This window comes from Marmota flaviventris, chromosome 11 (assembly GCF_047511675.1).
Source record: "Marmota flaviventris isolate mMarFla1 chromosome 11, mMarFla1.hap1, whole genome shotgun sequence".
Taxonomy (NCBI): Eukaryota; Metazoa; Chordata; class Mammalia; order Rodentia; family Sciuridae; genus Marmota; species Marmota flaviventris.
The window spans coordinates 105,709,512-105,729,006 of record NC_092508.1 but is presented as its reverse complement, the minus strand read 5'-3'; the positions used below and the strand labels follow the sequence as shown (position 1 = coordinate 105,729,006).

The window sequence follows — 19,495 nt, the reverse complement described above, 5'->3', positions numbered from 1 at the left end:
ATTCTAATTTAATTCATTTGTGGTCTGAGACCAGACATTGTACAGTTTTTACTCTTGAATTTTTAAGGTGTTTTAAGGCCTCTGTGGTCTACCTTGAATATTCCATGTAAGCTGGAGGGGGAATGTGTAATGTGCTGTTGTTGAAAGAGTCTATAGATGTTAATTATACCCACTGATTGGTACAGTTGAATCCAACTATCCTGACTGATTTTTCTCCCTGTTGGATCTGTCCATTTCTGATAGAGGTTTTGAAGTCCTCCAAATAGAATTGAAAAGAGAAATGGATGAACTATATCACAATTATATCAGTTTTTGCCTTACGTATTTTGATGTTCCATTGTTAAGCACATACACATTAAGGGTTATAATAAATTCTTGGAGTATAGATCCTGTTATTATGCAGTGTTCATCTCACTCATAATTTTGTTTTAAAGTATGTTCTGTCTGAAATATACCTACTCCTACTATATTTCTGGGTGTATTGGAAAATGAACCTAGGGGTGCTTTACTGCAAAGTAACATCCCCAGCCCTTTATATTTTTTATTTTGAGACAAAGTTGCTGAGGCTGGCCTCAAACTTGTACTCCTCCTACTTTCTTTTGGTTATTGGTAGTATGGTATATCTGTCTCCATCTCTTTAAATCTATATATGTGTTAAAGTTCTTTTTTTCTAGACAATTTATAGTTTGGTCTTATTTTTTTGTCTACTCAACAATTTATTTATTTATTTTTTTTGGTGGTGCTGGGGATTGAACCTAGGGCCTTGTGCATGTGAGGTAAGCACTTTACTAACTGAGCTATAGCCGCAGCCCAACGAGCTCTTTTAATTGATGTATTCAGAATACTAATACTTAGTGATCACTGATGTAGTGGGATTAGTATCTAGATTTGCTATGGCTTTCTATTTGTTACTCTTGTTCTTTGTTCCTTTTTGACTTGTGCTTTTTCTGTCTTTTGCAGTTTAAATGAAATTTTTGTGACATTATTTCCGCTCTCTTAGCACACCAGGTATATTTTATTTATTTTTTAGTGATTGCTCTTTAGTTTGCAGTGTACAGTTACATCCAAACCTAGTCCAATGTCAAATAACTTATACCATTTCATGGTATATAATACTTTATAATAACAAAATAATTCTAATTCCTCTTTCTCCTCTCTTGTATCATATTGTCATTCATTTGACTTATACATAAGCACAAATAGCAAGAGTTATTGAAAACATTATTGCTGTTTTTATTGTGAACAAACTTACCTGTTAGCTCAAATAAGAAAAATAAGTTTTATTTTGCCTTCATGTATTCATTCTCTGATGCTCTTTATGTAAATCCTATATGATTTCCTTTCTAAGAACTTTTAAAAACACTTCTTGTAAGGCATTTGTATTGGAACTAAAACTCTTCAGTCTTTTTCACTTTTAATGGGTAATTTTTTAAGTTCTAGATTTTTCTTTCCCTTTCTTCTTTTAACACATTTAAATATTTCATTCACTCTTTTTGCTTGTATGGTTTCTGAGAGGTCAGATGTACTTTTTATCTTTGCTCCTCTGTAGGTAAGGTATTTTGTTTCCTTGGGCTTCTTTAAAGATTTTATCTTTGTTTATCTGCAGGTTAAAATGACAGCCTCATGTATGTATGTACCTGGCATTTTTCTTGTTTGATGCTCTTTGACCTTCCTGGTGGTTTTCTGACATTATTTAAGGGAAATTCTCAGCAATTATTGCTTCAAATATTTCTTCTGTTCCTCTTTCTGGTATCTCATTACAAATATATTATACCTTTTGTAGTTGTTCCAGTTTTTTGATAGTCTGTTATTTTTTTCTCTCTTCCAGTCTTTTTTCTCCTCCCTCCCTCCCTCCCTCCCTCCCTTCCTTCCTTCCTTCCTTCCTTGAAGCTGCAATTGTCCTGGCTCAAGTTTACAGATCCTTTCCTTGGCTATGTCTAGTCTACTAATGAGCCCAACAAAGCCATTCTTTCTTCATTTCTGATATAGTTTTTTTTCCATGTTTTGTATTGGTGCACCATAGTTGTACATAGTAGTAGGATTTGTTGTTACATAGTTGTACATGCACAAAATTTAACAATATAATTTGGCCAGTATCATTCCTCATTAATTCCCCCTTTCTTCTTCTTCCTGGGTCCTTTCCTTTCCTGATCTCTTTTCAATTTTCATAAGATTCCCTACCCTGGCCCTCTTTCTTTTTCCTCTTTAGCTTGCACATGAGAGAAAATATATGACCCTTGACATTCTGAATTTGGCTTATTTGACTTAACACAACGGTCTCAAGTTCCATCCATTTTCCTGCAAATGACATAATTTCATTTTTTATGGATGAGTAAAACTCCATTGTATATACATAACACATTTTATTTTATCCATTCATTGATGGACACCTAGGCTGGTTTCATAGTTTGGTGATTTTGAATGGTGTTGCTATAAACATGGGTATGCATGTGTCATTATAGTATGTGGACTTTAATTCTTTAGGATAAATACCAAGGAGTAGGATAGCTGGGCCATATGATGGTTCCATTCTATAGTGGTTGTACTGATTTACAATCCCACTAATAGTGTTAAAGTGTTCCTTTTTTCCACGTCCTCTCCAACATTTATTATTGTTTGTATTCTTTTTTTTTTGGGGGGGGGCAGGGGTTGTACCATGGATTGAACTCGGGGGCACTCGACCACCGAGTCACGTCCCCAGCCCTATTTTGTATTTAATTTAGAAACAGGGTCTGAGTTGCTTAGCACATCACTTTTGCTGAGGCTGGATTTGAACTTGGGAATCCTCCTGTCTCAACCTCCCAAGTTGCTGGGATTATAGGCACGCCCCACAGTGCCCAGTTATTATTTATATTCTTGATGGCTACCATTCTGACTGAAGAGAAAGTAAATCTCAGTGTAATTTGATTTGTATTTCCGTAATTGCTAATGATGACATTTTTTTATATATTTGTTGGCCATTATATTTCCTCTGAGAAGTGTCTGTTTAGTTCATTTTTCCATTTATTAATTTGGGTGTTTTGAGTTCTTTATATATTCTATACAATAATCCTCTGTTAGAGGGTAACTAGCAAAGACTTTTCTTGCATTCAGTAGGTTTTGTTTTTACATTCTTGTTTCTTCATTGTGCAGAAGCTTTTTAATTTAATGCCATCCGTTTATTAATTCTTGATATTATTTCCTGAGCTTCTGGGGTCCTATTGAGAAAGTTGTTGTCTGTGCCTATATGCTAGAGTATTCCCCTATGTTTTCTTCTATGAGTTCTAGCTTTTTTAAAATTATTTCTTACAATTTCTCTTTGCCTAGATTATCCAAAAGTTCTTACATGTTGTTTATTTTTCTATTAAAGTCCTTAGTATATTATATTTTAAAAAGTTCTAGTCTGATAATTCCAACAATATGGCCACATATGATTCTGGTTCTGATCTTGCCAAGTCTCATCAAACTTCTTTTTGCCTTGTAGTTTTGTAATTGCTTGTGGAAAGATGAGCACAATATATTGGGTAAGGAAAAACAGTAAGGTTTGGGGGGACAGGGAGAATTTTAAACCTGTGATTAGGTATTATAGTCTTTTTTGGCGGGGAGGCTGTGCCCTTGGACTGTGAACTTCACAGGGCTTCCCAGTCCCACCTTCCCCTCAGTTGGGGATGGAAGGTTAGAGGGTGCTGGAGTTGGATATTTCCCTTCTATAGGTAGATTAGCTCTGATAAACCCCAACAGGTTAGGTTCTTATAAACAAGCTTCTCATGAGGGCAGGGTTTGTTAAGGGAATGAGCCAATGTATTTCGAAATGGATCCACTTCCACTTCCCTCCATTTGCGGGAAGCAAGAGTTGATTTTTCTCCAGTACTCACTGAGAGGACCTTGTGTAGTAATACAACTTACAAAAGCACTCTCCCTGCACTCCTGCTAGCCACTCAAGGAGTCTAACTCCTAGGATTGTCCACACTGAGCCTCTAGCAATTGGTCAATTAGAGTTTGTTTTATTACTCTGCACTGGTCCCTGCAGTAGCTTCTGCTCGTTGATTTCTGCTCGAGTAAGCTGTGATTTTGTTTTCACTTCTCTTTCCCACTTTTGGAGCAGTATATAGTCCTGTGAACCTACTTCTCTGAAAAATTTAAGAATTTTTTCAGTTTGTTCATCATTTTTCCGTGTTCTATTTTTTTTTTTTTAATTCCACACTTACTTTCTTTTAAGGTGAAGGAGGCACCTCCTGAGGCTGAGATGGTGTTCACAGCCCGTTGCAGAGCCACTGTGACCTTCCAGACCAGTGGAGACTCCTGGCGGGAGCAGAAGGAGAAGCGAGCAGCCCTGATGGTGGGCATCTTGATTGGTGTGTTCGTCCTGTGCTGGATCCCCTTCTTCCTGGCGGAGCTCATCAGCCCCCTTTGTGCCTGCAGCTTACCCCCCATCTGGAAGAGCATTTTCCTGTGGCTTGGCTACTCCAATTCTTTTTTCAACCCCTTGATTTACACAGCTTTTAACAAGAACTACAACAATGCTTTTAAGAGCCTCTTTACCAAGCAGAGATAAAAGGGGTTGGAGAGAAATGGGGAGACAGGGGAAAGGAACTCATAACTCTCCTTTTCACCAGTGATCTGGGAGCTGTCTCTCCCTAGCTGAATACTAATTACATTTTGAGAGTCATATCATTGGGCTGGGACTATAGAAGTAGCAGTGCCAAAGGCTCGCCTCACAAAGGAAAGCAAAAAATATACAGTAAGCATAAAAGTATGCTTTCTTCCCATATAGACATTGCTAATAGATCATGTACCTTTCCCCATTGAGCAGGAATTTCACTCAGAATCCTTCAGGACAGCACTTTAGTTATTGCTAATTGGTTACAACTGACACACAAGTCAAAGACGATTTGACTTTCCTTTGTTCAATACTCTGTTCCTCAGTGAGCATCTCAAGCCTCTTGGAAGACTCTCCCTTGTGAAAGAGTGCTTCCCCCACCCTTTGAACTCAGCTTACCTTTCTCAAGACTCTCACACATCCCCCAATGGCCGTGTATTCCAATTTGCAAGAAAATGAGGATCACCTACCTACTGAATCAGACTCTCAAAGTGTAGACTGGTGATATATGTATTACATTCTCTCAGTTTTCTTTTTTTTTTTTTTTAAATCAGTGAGATTGTTTTCATCACCTTTTTTGCTACTCTGACCCAAAAGTTCATTTTGGGGCTCAAGGTTTCAGAGGTCTCAGTTCATAGCCAGCCAGCTCTGTTCCTTGAGGCAAGGCAAAACACTGTGGCAGAAGAGCTTGGTGCAGGAAAGTAGCTGGGGACACAGCTCCAGGAAGCAGAGAGCAAGCTCCCTCAAGGAGGGAAAAATATATACCTGCCTGTAGTTACCACTGTTAATCCCTATGGGGGATTAATGCATTGATTAAATCAAGACTCTCCTAATCCAATCATTTTACCTCTAAGCCTTCTCGCTTTGTCTCACACAGGAGCTTTTGGGGGACATATCACATATAAACTACAACAGATGCTGCTGGATTTTTAGTTTGCTCTTAGACTGATTTTAAACTAAAATTTCTGGGGGATGACCCAACGCAGCAGCAATTCTTAAAACTTGCCACATGATTCCTGTGTGTGAAACCCTGTTGAGGTCTTTTCTCTGCTGCTTTACCACAAGGGACGAAAGTTTCGAGAAATGTTTCCATATTACTTAACCATACTGACTTGTATGTGTAATAAAAAGACCTTAGAGGGCATTCCTGTCTAGGCTCTGGATCATTTCTGTGATGCACACAGAGGGAAAATAATACCTGTTATAGTACTACCAAACACCAACAAAAGCCAGGCGTGGTGGCGCATGCTTATAAGCCCAGCAGTTTGGGAGACTGAGACTGAAGGATTGCAAGTTCAAAGCCAACCTCAGCAAAAGCGAGGCGCTAAGCAACTCAGTGAGACCTTATCTGTAAATAAAATAAAAAATTGGGCTGGGGATGTGGCTCAATGGTCGAGTACCCTTCAGTTAAATCCCTAGTACCCACCCCCCAAGAAAAAAAAAAGAAAGAAACCAAACAATACCAATAAAACCTGTAGGCTGAGTTAATTAACTTGACTGAAAGACACCAAGAGTAACCTTCAACCATGTTCTTAGTAACTGTAGCAACTATAAAATCTCAGTGGGACATAGCAACTGTAGCAACTATAAAATCCCAGTGGGACATAGCAACAAGCCTTTATTTCTTGCTCCTTCATTTGTCTATGGCTGGTCTGCAGTCATCTCAGCTGGACTCTTCTGGTCTTGAAAGCTGCAGATCAGGTTTAGGTCTGCACCATGTGTCCCTCATACTTTTTGCAACAACAAAAATCTTCTCAAGAGAGAAGGGCAAGATGATAGGCCACACAAACACCTTTTCAAAACTCTATCAATGGTTTTAGTCAGCTTTTTGGTCACTGTGACCAAAAGACCCAACAAAAATAACTTAGAGGAAGAAAAGGTTATTTTATTTTCGCTCATGATTTCAGAGGTTCTGTCCATCGTTGGCTAACTCCATAGCTCTGGGCCTGAGGTGGGGCAGAACATCATGGCAGAAGAGCATGGTGGAGAAAGGCAGCTCAGGACAAGACAACTAGGAAGCAAAGAGCAAGTTCTGCTCACTAAGGACAAAATATAAGCCCCAAAGTCATGCCCCCAGTGACCTACTGCCTCCAGCCCCACCCCACTTGCCTACAGTTTACCACCCAGTTAATATCTCAGTGGATTAACCTACGGATTAGGTTAAGGCTCTCATAAACCAATCATCTCACTTCTGAATATTCTTGCTTTGACTCACACATGAGCTTTTGGAGGACACCTCATAAATAAACTACAATCCTAAAGTGAAGGGATGGGGAAGTATATTTCAGTGCCATAACAAAGGAATCTACTATGAGGGAACTGATGAATATCAACCAATAATTCAATGCTCAGTACTTAAAAAAAAAAAAAAAAGCTAAACAGGAAAAAAAAATCAGCCTTATGTGATAGCACAAACCTGCAATACCAGTAACTCAGAAGGCTGAGGCAGGAGGATTGCAAATCAAGGACATCCTAGGCAAGTGAGACCCTGTCTCAAAAAAAAGCTGGGGACTATTGCTTGGTGGTAAAGCATCCCTGGGTTCAATTCCCAGCACCAGAAAAAAAAATGTAATATAGAAAGCATAACTCCTGTGAGACATTTGTTTCAGTTGTATTTTCATCTGGATTTTTTTTTTTTTTTTTGGTACCAGGAGATTAAACCCAGGAGTGCTTAACCACTGAGTCATATCCCAACCCTTTTTATTTTGAGACAGAATCTCACTTAGATTTGCTTGGAGCCTTGCTAAGTTGTTGAGGCTAGCTTTGAGCTTCTAATCCTCCTGCCTCAGCCTCCCCAGCCACTGAGATTATAGGTATCTGCCACCATGCCTAGCTCATCTGGATTACGAGTGATCTCTAACTGGGTTCCCTGTAGCCTGTAGGCAACACAGCCCCAGAGGGATCCCTATTAAAATGAGGCCAGAACATATCACTTTTCTACTCAAAATCCTCTTGTAGCTTCCCACACAGATTCACAGATAGTCACCAAACTCATCTGGGTATGCTTCTACCCAGGGCTTTTACACTTGCTATTCCCTATACTTGGAATTTCCTCACCCAGGTCTCTATGACTTACTCCTTCACTAGTCAGTGACTGAGGTCCTCCCTAGCTTCTCAATATAAAATTGCCACCACCACCAAAACAGACATTCCTGACCCTCCTTCACTGATTTAATCAGTATGTTGAAGAAACATGACTTACATATTTCTTTCTTTTGTGTCTTCCCCATTGGACGAAGCTTCTAGGAAGGCAGATTCTCTTTCCTGTGTTTTTCATTTCTGTATTTCGTGTTTGACAGAGTAGAAACTCAAATATTTGTTGGTTGAATGCACCAGTTAACAGGGATTTTTCTCATTGAACAAGAACATGGAAGCAAGTGGGACCCAGGTTGGCTCAGAAGCTCATCATGCCTTCAGGGAGCCTGATTCTTTCCATCTTTTCAGTTGGTCAAGCTCAGTGTCTAGATGGTGAAGTTGCTCAAATCTTGTCATTTCCTTGACAAATAAACAGAAAGGGCAAGCAGAAGCTCTCCTGATACAATTCTGGCTGGTTATTAGCAGGAAAGTTTTTCTGGGACTCCTCAGCAGTCTTCTCGTTGTTGGTCATGACTGGGTTAGACATCTATTTATAAATCAACCTTGGAAAGTAGAAACGGGATTCTCATGCCTTTTAGAACAGCTGTTATGACGTTCTCCTGGAGCTGAACGAAACCAGAGTTCTGTTGGTAAAGAAAGAGGGGTGGCGCACACTTGAATTCCAATGAATTGGGAGGCTGAAGCAGAAGGACCACAAGTTCAAGGCCACCCTTAGCAACTTGGTGATGCTGTTTCAAAGTAAAATACAAAAAGAGCTGGGGATTTAGGTCAGTGATAAAGTACTCATGGGTTCAATATCCAGTGCCCTCCCACACCAAAAAATAAACAAGGGTGGGAAGGATCACTCACAGTAGATTTCCATTCAAGATTGGAGTGGCTTCTGGAAAATGTTAATCGTTCCCATTAGGCCATGGCTCAGAGGTACCATCCCCATGTTTTGTACCCCAAAAGTCAGGAAGCACAATTGCACAGTGATTCTCATGACATGCAGGCAACCCTACAACGGGGTTTAGGGTTCTATCATCTTCACAGTCCATTTTCTATCCCTGCCAGGCCAACACACTCACACAGTGGATAGGAATGTTAGTCAATTTTCTGTTGCTGTGACAAAATACCTGTGAAAATCAACTTAAAGGAGAAAAGACTTAATTTGGCTCAGAGTTTCATAGGTTTCAGCCCATAATGGGCTCCTTTGTTTCCAGGCTTGTGGTAAGGTAGAAGAGCATCATGGCAGAAGGGTGTGGCAGAGCACAGCTACTCATCTCATGGTGGCCAGGAACTGAGGGTGGGAGGAAGGGGTCAGAGACAAGATATAACCTTCAAAGGCAAATCCCCAGTAACCTACTTCCTCCAGGGGGGCTCCACCTCCTAGTGGTCCATTCAGTTACAGACTCATCAATGGCTTAACACTTTGATGAATGAGTGCCCTCAGGACCCAACCACTTCCCCAAAGCCCCACCTCTGAACATTGTTGCACTGAGAACCAAGCCTTCAACACATGAGTCTTGGGGGGACTCTTCATATCAAACCATAATAGTGCCGAACCTGCCTCAGTGTCTCAGCTCCTCAAAGCTATTACATCAGAGGACAGTCCCTTCCACACCGGCCTATTACCACCAAGACCCAAGCAAGAGACAGTTTTACTGCTTCTGACTCATGGGCTTTATTTTGCTTAAGAAAGTACATTTATGGAACTAGAATCCTTTATTTTTTTTGAAAACTAAACCAAATTAAAATTTAAAAACTATTTATTTTTGAAAAGATAATACATGTACATGGTACAAAATTCAAAAGGTACAAAAGTTATACAGTGAAGTTATTCCCACCCCTCTTCCCAGGGGCAACCGAGACTGCCAGGTTGCTGTATAACTTTCCAGAGATATTATATGCATATGCAAGCAGACACGTGTCATAGACATGAGTGTATGTGCTCACATACACGCACAATCTATAAGCACATTTTTTTTCCATTCCAAATACTAGTATACCATGTGCCTTTCCCCCCCACTTAACCATGCATCTTGAAGATCATTCCATGGCAGAACACATACAGCAGCTCTGCTCTTTAAATTTCTGCCCCACTATAGGAACTGGCCATAACTTATTTCACCATTGCTATATATTGATTGACAGTTTCCAACTTCTGCTATCACAAACAATGCTTTAATAAAAATCCTTGTCAAAGGAAACATTCTTAGGTGTAGCACTACTGGTTTGAAAGGCTGTGCATTTGCACTTGTGACAGGTATTGTCCAACAGTCCTCCAGAAGGCTGTATAATTCATACTTCTGCCAATGCTGCATCTGAATGCTGCTTCCCATAACCTGGCGGCATCATCCCATTTCTGGCTTTCATGTGGCTGAGACATTTTCTACCAACTGACCTTTAGATTTCATGAACTTTCTGGAGCAAAAACATACTCACGATCTTAGATGACATTAGTGTGTACCCTTTCTCTTTTCCTTGCCTATTCTGGGAGAAAAAAATGTATCTCTAAAAGACCCTCTGAAAGTTTGAAAACTGACACCTTTTTTCATTCCAACTTTCCAGGTTAGAGAAGAACACAGTTAGAGAGAGATCGTCCTAGGCTGATGAAGAGAACTGTTGGCCTGTTTCAAACTAAGCATAAATTAGAGGAAAGGTTAAGTCTAAATTTTGTTAATACAGGGATGCAAAGCTGTAATTTGGAGAGGCACATTTATCCTAGCATTTCCTGTCTTTGAGCCAGATGCCAGAGAGACCACAGAAAGACAGACAAGGTCCCTGTTTTTATTGCCCTAACATTCCAGAATTTAGGGTGGGCAACAGAACTCACAAAGGACTAACTGACATTCAAACAGTAACATGTGCCATCAAGACAGATAGCAAGGGATGGACAGAATATGATCAGGGCCAGAGACCAAAATTAAATGGGTTTGTATGTGTATTAGGTGGTCATGGAAAACCACAGCCCAAGATCTTGGAGGGGACAGAGCTCTATGTAGAGGAAACAGCAGAGTAACAGCCATTTTAAGGGCATGAACTTGGTCCATCTGAGGAATTGAGACAGGCTGATGTGGAAGAATCAGAGTATTCCCTGGGTTGTTAACTATGATGCAGACCAGGTACTAAATCCCCCCAAGGATCTTACACAATATATTTATTATGAGAAGAGAGGAGACTTCTATCAATTACTTTTCATGTAACATTTCAGCCTGTTTTCATGTGATATAAAAAAGTATGCTCTAAACTGAGTATAAAAGACCAGGCGACTGCATGGAGGATACTGAAGATGCATCAAGCAAGGCACTTCCCTGGCAATGCCCAGCCACAGAGACAGATAAAGGCACCCATCTCACTGGGATCTTTAGTGTACTGTTCTGTATTAAGATGTTCTACCTCATGGCCAACATGGGCCACAAGGAAGTCATAGAGCACCTCCTTAAAGTGTTCTTCCTCAAAGCATGCTGCAAGCCAACTACCTGTGCTTCCCACAAAGGACTCAGGCTCAAACTGTTAAAAGTTATTGCTAGAATGCCTAATTCCCTCTTAAACTGACCATCTGTAACCTGCAGAGTCGGCAATACAAGACCACATTGAGGCAGCAGAAATCCATGCAGCACAGACCTCAGGTCACAGCTGACTGTTCCAAGTGCCCTTTCAGACAGGTCTACTCGGCTCAGCATAGATACGATCAGAGCTTGTCAATATGATAACCACACGGCTATAGCGTCTTGCGAGGTAGTGAGAAGGCTTCCTGAAAGCCTTCCCCAGCCTCTGCTCAAGGTTTTTAGGAGGTCCCAAGGGTTTCAGTATCATGAGGCAGTGTTTCTTCAGTTTGGTGAGGTGGCAAGGCCCAGCTTTTCTTAAAACAGGGACTATGAACCAGAACCAGTTAAAACATGAATGTTAGGCTCTAAGCTTAAGGCTAAAAAACTTTGATTGTGTTCTCCATTAAAAGAATACATACCCTCTTGTGTGACTTGACAAGTGTTCTCTAACATACTGCACCTCCCTCTAGTGGTGTCAGCTCACCTGTTATCCCCAGACACTGAACACAGCCCAAGGACAAAAACAAAATGTCCCAGGTATCGCCTCATGAGCATCTAGTCCCATTCTGCTAGTAGCAGCTGAGTTTTGTTTAAACCAGCCTCATGTACTCCATGAGAAACGTGTAAGAGTGAGGGGAGTCCCTGACCTAGAGGCTTGACAACCAGCTCTGGGCAGCCAGCTCCAAGAGCAAACTCACTGCTCTGAGCAGGGAAAACTGCTTACTTCCTGGGGAAACCTGTTTTCTCTGGAAGCATGCATTTTATAAAAAGTAACTTAAGGTTGTTTCTACTCTTGCTTATAATTCTGGAAAAGTCTGCAGGTTGTGCAAAACACAACACTGTTCTATGTATATCTGGGCACAGGGAAAGACATGGCTCTGGGAGGACCTTTGCTGTCATCTCCAAGTGGTTTCTGAAGTGATCAGGACCTCAGGGCATTTCCTGAGCCTAGAAAGCCTGACTGCACCGTGTAGCTAATGTCCTAATTACTCACAATGGCGCTGTCCCTGATGCAGGTTGTCTGTAGAAAACAAAGAAGTCTCCAGATTGCCTTCTGTGTCTAATCCAAAGTGTTTAAGCAATGGAGACTAATTTATCATTTGTATTAGGCCTTGTGGTTTAAAAAAAGAAAAAGAGCATCTACCAATGCCTGGCTATACTAAAACCAAACAAAACTCCTGAGAAACACAGCTTAAATAAAATACAGGTCTCCATTTAAGGCTTATTGGTTACTTTGAATCACACCATACTTTCCAACCAACACAGACAGGTGAACTCCACTACCTCCAAATATCACCTGCCCCTGCCTCCCTAATACAAATAATCACATCATCTCCTACTGCTCACAAAGTTCAGAAAACAGGGGCAGAGGTGGGGGCCTACAAGCTTGTTGAGAAGGTTTCTCTGAACTTGAAACAATTTTCAAACATAATCAAACTGCTGTCTCCTCCTTTCTTTAAAGTCCCACCTGTTGTTTTACAATTACTTGCTTCAACTAAACTGAGCCCTTTTAAAACCCCACATAAACACCCCTCCAGGACCAGCGGAGGTGGAGATGCACACAGCCAGGAAGTGCCTGGCATAGAGAAGTGCCAGTGCAGATGCTGCTGTTCTCACCCAGCTCATCTGGAAGGCTTTGCTGGCACCAGCACAGACACACTGATGGTGGTGTTAAGCCAGAGAGATTTTTTTTTTTTTTTTTAAAAAGCCTGTATACTTAGACCTGCATAATCACATCCATTAGGGAACTAAAAATGAGCACAGTGTTTCTGTGACTGTGCTGAATCCCCCACTTGCCTGACATGTTCAAGCTTTTATGTTTTATGGTCCAAACCTGCTGAACAGTGTACATGTGCAAGGTTCATGAAGAAAGGAATAGAAACCTCACACTGAGGTTTCCTGACCCTGACTAGTCATCAGACTTGAGAGACAGGGCAGGAGCTTTCGAGAGTGCTCACTTCCAAAAGAAAGCCAACCTCTCAGCTGCCCTCCACCATCCTCCAAAGTCTGTTCCCAGCCCATCTCTCCAGCTGTTCTTTAAAGCCTCCTGCAGAGACTGGCTCATCCCCTTCCCCACACCCTTCTGAGATTTTAATCATAGTGCACCTGCATTTGAAACCACATTCCTATCTTTGCCCAGCATTCTAACATCATATCCCCCGCCTTCAGATCTAGCCCAGATGCTGTCTCCCTTCCTTTCTGCACAGCCTCCTGCTCTTCCCTTCCCAGTGGTACCTGCTCGTGGTCTTTCCCTCGGCCTACCCCAACAGCACTGCAGTGTAGTTTCCTTGCTTTGGCCACAGTGTAGAAGGATAAGACGAGGGGGATGAAAAAGCCCATTCTTGTGTTGCCTGTGGCTCGAATGAAAATCAGGACATGGAAAGGTGTAATTCTTATTGAATCATCCTCAATATGAGGCCCATTGTCAATTTTTTTGACATGATCTTAAGTACATAAGAATTAAACCCACAACATTGAGCTTTCAATCCAGTTGCTAAGTATATCATCCAAGCCTTCTGGCTGGTACTGATATCTTGAGAACCCAGGAACAAGGCACCATGCAGGTGAAAGGCCCAAGTGACGAACACTCACATGGGCTGATCATTCATCCAGCAGCCTCTTTTATCGAAATAAATCTCAGATGAGCCACGATCCAGGGTCCTGTGAGCTATATCTGCTCCCTGGGCCACTTGCTGGATGACTGGCAGTAGGGGAAAGAGACTGGGTTTATACTTTGCTGAATCTCCCTCAGTGTTTATTTCTCAGTGGTCAATTAATATTTGCTGAATGAAAGAATTCTTCTTTATTCAGAGAGTCCAGACAAATACAGGTACCTTCATAAGTGCAATGTTACTAGAGAAATAAGTTGAATGGACAGAGAACATAGACAGCCCAATTTCTTCATAGGTGATGGGTCATATCCAAGCTAATGCTTACACTGTCTGATTCCATCAACAACAGCCAACAGAGATGAAATGGAAGCAGATAGGAGAAAGAAAACATCCATGGAGTTGAAATCAATACACCTGCATCTCTCTACTGTTGCTTTCAGAACCATTTCATGATCTTGTAGTGGATAGATGTGGCATTAAAAATCAATCAGTGACATACAAAAATGGCTGGGAATGTTCAGGAGGCCTTGGCTTTCATCTTGGACAGCAGCATCTCGTTCTTGCGGCCCTCCTAGAGGAGAAGCAGAGGGAGAGTACAGAGAGAGGTGGTGACTATATTACCATCCACATGGGGCACAGTCTGTCCTTCCCTCCAATCCCCCAGGAGACACCTGACTAACTAAACAAGACTTCTAGCACATGTCTACCAGCAAGGTGAAATCTGGTGACTTACTGACCTTCAATGAAGATATATTGATGCTCAGTTTCTGGACTGTCAGACTAAAGATGTGAGAGTTAGGCACTATTATTCCAAAAGACCTCTTGAAGGTTCTAAACTCTTCAAGGGACAGAAGCCTATTATGGTGAGAAGTGGGAGAGGCCTTGAGAAGGAAGCCCTAGAGAATGTGGTAGGCAAAACACTATAAATTCTTACCCTAGCAACAATGAAGGCAAGGGGTATTCTTGATTTTAAGAATTAAATTTATAGAAAACAAGATGAGATATATTTATCAAGGGACATTCCTTCCATAGTACTGAAAATGAGCGGTACAAAAATCTGTGCTTACAGAGGGATAACACTGGGCCTCTTGTCCTGTGGCACAAGTCACCTCATTCTCTTCTTTGAACATCTTCAAAAGCTCCCCACTGTGCCTTTCCTGTCCGCCTATTCCTACTGGCCCTGACAGCTCAAGACAACTTCATATTCTAGCAAATGTCCAACACAGCCCACCCTTTCCTGGGCTGGGACACAACAATCCCTGTGTACAGCTCACAGGGCCCAGGTGTGACAGTGGTTAGGCCACTATGGCTATCCTCTGCTGGAGAACCATTTATTATGAGAGAAAACTTTCTCTCATCCCTGAACTCTCTGCAGCCAAGATCCTCAAAGTCAATTTTTCCTGGGCTCAGGTGCTCCAAGTGCCCCGCTCTTCTATGTTGTCACAGCACAGCTTCAGTGACCTCAGTTTTCTTATGAGTACTGGTTTATCTACAGGGTTTAGACTCATCTTCCACTTGGAAAGCTGGGGAATAGCTGGGCTCCCGGGCTGAATGGAGGTAAACATGGCTTCTTCTGTCAGAAGCAAGGCACTCTGATACTTTTGAACACAGTTTTTGGAAAGGGAGAAATAAGATGATGTTGGGTTCCATTAGAAAAGTTAAGAAAATTTTTCTTTTTAAAATAAATTTTTGACACCTTCTTGAGGGGGGTGGGGAGTAGAGAGGGGAAGAGATGAAACAAGAACAAGCACATAGTTATACTGTTATATTGTGTATTGTACACTCAATTTTTGTAAAATTTTAAAGGTTTCCAGAATAAAAATATGAACAATAAGTTTCAACTTTCATCTTACCTTTTAAATGAGGCCAAACTACTCAGCAGCATCAAAATACTTCTGCTGTAAAGAGCCCCCACTATGGGTAATTCTGTATATCACCTCACACTGAGATAATGTTTGAATTTTTCAATAAAGATATTCCAGCTGTCACCGGCTATATGTGAGCACTGACTAAATTTCATGCAATCTACTGAAGCCTTTTGGGAGACTACAGAATGATATTGTCTGTCTCTTCAAAGCAAATACAAAAGGGCCCTTTAGGTATTTCTTCCTGGATGGAAAGGGAAAATGTCTCATTACCTCTCTTTTTCCTGCTGAAGACTATATCCAACCCACTGTGCACCAGAGACAGCATCCAGCAGTGAGCTCAGCTCACTCAAGGTTATGTCTCCAAAGCTAGCTTCATGAAAACATAGGGTTTTTTTATTTACCAGTGCTGTGGCAGAACATTTAAATTTTAGTTTCCTTGTGAGAAACTGTGGTTTAGAAATATACATCATAATGTGATTTAGTTGATGAGTTGTTTCCTGATTTTCCTGGCAGACTTGTAATTATCAACCTCACAGGGTAAGTTAATGATTTTAGAGAAAACCCAACATCTCCAATCAGAAAGGTATTCATACTATAGGAGGCTGGGTGTCACCTTGAGCATGTGACTTGGTGCCTAAATAGTATCCATGGGCTCTCACAGGTGCTTAATTAATTTGATGTAAACCAAATCCAATAAAGGAAACTGCTAAGGTAGCAAAGGACCATGCTCTGGACAACAACACTGTGCCTTACTGGGGAATGATTATTATTGGCCAGTACAAGTGCTGGGGACCAAGAAGTGGGCAGAATTCAGAACAGAGGAACAGAAGGCCAACCAGCTGGGAAGAGGCAAGGAAAGTGGGTAACAGAGAGGATTCTGGGAGACTCAACCCTGAGATGAAAGTTTGACTATTCAAACCTTTCCTATTTCAAATGAGATCTTATCTGGGACTACAATGAAACAGAAAATCAAAAAATCTGAAAAACAGACATATCTATGTCTTCAGTGACTCTGAAGACACAGGGTAGAAACTGGGGGTAGCCAGTGAGCTGCACTGTCACCTGTGGTGGCCACAATTATCTCAGAAGAACTGGTGGGAGAAAGTTTAAGACTTGGAATGCTGACTCAATTGCCAATTTAAAATTTTTGCCATGTACAACATTAAAAATGTTGAAGCTTAATGTTTTGGAAGGAGCTGCAGTCCACAAATGAGTTTTTCCATTTTATTTTCATTTGCTTTGATTCTGAGAGCTTTATATTTATCCTGTGTAACTTACTTGTTTTTTGTTTCTATACTGTTAAATGGGCAGTGCTGGAGTGTCCAAGCAACATTTGAAATTTATTCTGAGTCTTTTCTCTTTGTGAGCTATCTGGATTAAAAAAGGAGAAAATAGCTCTGGAGGGAGCAGCAGAGTCCTATTTGTTCCTTGTCAGCTCACTCACTGGCCCTATTGAAACTTCATCTCTAAACTCTGCCAATCACAGAGGGTCTCAGACCACAGGACAGCACCCTCTCTTTGAGCCTCAGGGCCTTTACACAAGTGCTGCTTCCCAGCTGAGTCCTACTGCTCCCAAAGCCGAATCCTGCTGCCTATACAGTGTCCGACCATGCAATTAACTGGTCCCCTCAAATGGCAAAGTTTATCATTGTTATTACTTATTCACCAGAGTTTCCATTTGTTTCTGTTTCTTACCTTCATATCTATCTCTTCCACCACAAGGTAAGCGCCTTAAGAACAGGCACCAGGTCTGATTTACAACCTGGTGTATAGCCAGAGGCAAAGTAGGAACTGGGGAACATTTAAAAGGATGAGAGTTTGAAATGCTTGGAGGCTGTGGCTCCTAAAAGTTAAATATCCCTGTTTTTTGTCTCTCTCTCTCTCACACACACACACACACACACACACACACACACACAGGTATAAAGAAGGAAAGATGTGGATAAGGAAGAAAGGACTTAAAAAATTAACAGGAATGGGCTGAGGATGTGATTGGGTGCTTCTCTAGTATGTGCATGGCTCTGGGTTTGAGCCCCAGCAACAAAAAACCAAAAACTAAACCCCACAAAACACACACACACACACACACACAAAAATACAAACAGAGCAACAACAACAAAAAAACTGGAATAAAAGTACTGACATGTAAGATTATATTTCTTATTTTGTAGACCAAACAAAAGCTAGGATACAGCATATCTTTAACTCCTCTGTATTTTTAGCAGTTTCTGAACTCACCAAAACCACATGGATTCAGATTAGGAAGGGTGAAGGAATCCCTGGAAATAAAGCTACTGAGATTCCTGATAAGTGACAAAATTGCAGTCTCCTTTTTTGGAAAATATCTTAAGAAAAAGGAAGACATGCAGGTGAGGTGGCACACACCTGTAACTCCAGTGATCCAGAGGCTGAGGCAGGAGGATCACAACTTAGTGAGACGCTGCCTCAAAATAAAAAACAAAAAGGATGGGATGTCGGATGTAGCTCAGTTGTGACCTGTAATTGGTTCAATCCCCAGGATCAAAAACAAACAAACAAACAAACAAACAAAAAAAAAAACAAGAAAGAAAAAGTCAAACACTTGTCCTTCTGGAACAATGAAGAGCAACCCTGCCCAAATGCAGGGAGGCAAACAGAAACAAACGCAGCTAAGTGTTGGTGTTGGGTATTGGTGCCAGAGAGGAAACTACAGCCTAGTGGCACAGGTCACTGCCAAGGTGCACAGCTGCTAAGTGGCAAAGGAAGATGGGAACCCAAGCCTGCCAATGTTTTCTCTCTTCCCGTGTGGATTCTCAAGGTCCCTCCCATACTAAGATTGGCAGGAGAAAAGACTGTATATATTAATCCATAATGCTGTTTACAGGTGGACCTTGCTGCAGATGTATGGAGTCATTTCACCTTTGAGTTTAATGCACTATCTAAATTTAAGAAAAAGAAAACAAAGATGTGATGTTTCTTATAACATGTAATTAGACCCTCAAGACTGGCCAGAGAACAATGCAACCTTCACCTACCTAAATGCCACAAGGTACTGCTAGAACACACCACCAATTTGTCATTTTCCCTCACAGACAAGAAGAAAACAAAAAATCCTGCTCTGATTTTTCAAGGCTCATCCCGAGGTGAACATATACTTCACTTTAGCCTTAGCATGTCTTGCCCAGCTCTCCTCTTACCTCTTTGAACTCTTTCACAGTCTTAAAGTATAGCCTCTGCTTTTCTAACAGCTCCAAGTACTGGTCATTCAACTGGTCTCTTCTCATTTTGTTCTCTTGTTTCTTCTTTTCCATCTGTTGAAAACATTTGGGGACATGGTGGGTGATGAAAAGGTATTCTGACAAAGATACTGCTGCTGGCAATATCTGAAGGGCAACCATTATTAACATTTTTCATGGATTTCCTTCCAGTACTTTCCTTCTACATGTAGTTTTTGAGGTTAGTTTATTAATTTGTATATTACATGAAGTCTCTATAATTTATTCAGTAATTTTCTGATCACTGAATGCTAACTGGTTTCATTTTTTAAATATATATATATATATATATATATATTTAGTTTTTTCAGGTGAACACAATATCTTTATTTTATTTTTATGTGGTGCTGAGGATGCTGGGTTCAATCCCGCGCATGCCAGGCGACCGCGCTACCACTTGAACCACATCCCCAGCCATTTATTTATTTATTTTTTAGTTTTAGGTGGACACAATATCTTTATTTTGTTTTTATGTGGTGCTGAGAATCGAACCCAGTGCCTCATGCATGCTAGGCAAGCTCGCTACCACTTGAGCCACATCCCTAGCCCCTCATTT

The 19,495-nt window shown here is 41.0% G+C and overlaps 2 protein-coding genes across 2 annotated transcripts in view; one reads left to right on the top strand and one right to left on the bottom strand.

Moving 5' to 3' along the window:
* Window positions 1–4,583, top strand: part of LOC114106866 (5-hydroxytryptamine receptor 5B) — a 43,314-nt gene extending 38,731 nt beyond the window's left edge. The window contains exon 2 of the mRNA XM_027954051.2: window positions 4,199–4,583. Within this exon, the coding sequence (XP_027809852.2) occupies window positions 4,199–4,534 (336 nt within the window). The 3' untranslated portion in view covers window positions 4,535–4,583. The remainder of the gene's footprint in view (window positions 1–4,198) is intronic.
* A 4,822-nt stretch (window positions 4,584–9,405) lies between these two features.
* Window positions 9,406–19,495, bottom strand: part of Ccdc93 (CCC complex scaffolding subunit CCDC93) — an 81,075-nt gene continuing 70,985 nt past the window's right edge. Inside the window, exons 23-24 of the mRNA XM_027954023.2 lie at window positions 18,862–18,975; window positions 9,406–14,388 (exon numbers count right to left, since the gene is read on the bottom strand). Of these exons, the coding sequence (XP_027809824.1) occupies window positions 14,335–14,388; window positions 18,862–18,975 (168 nt within the window). The 3' untranslated portion in view covers window positions 9,406–14,334. The remainder of the gene's footprint in view (window positions 14,389–18,861; window positions 18,976–19,495) is intronic.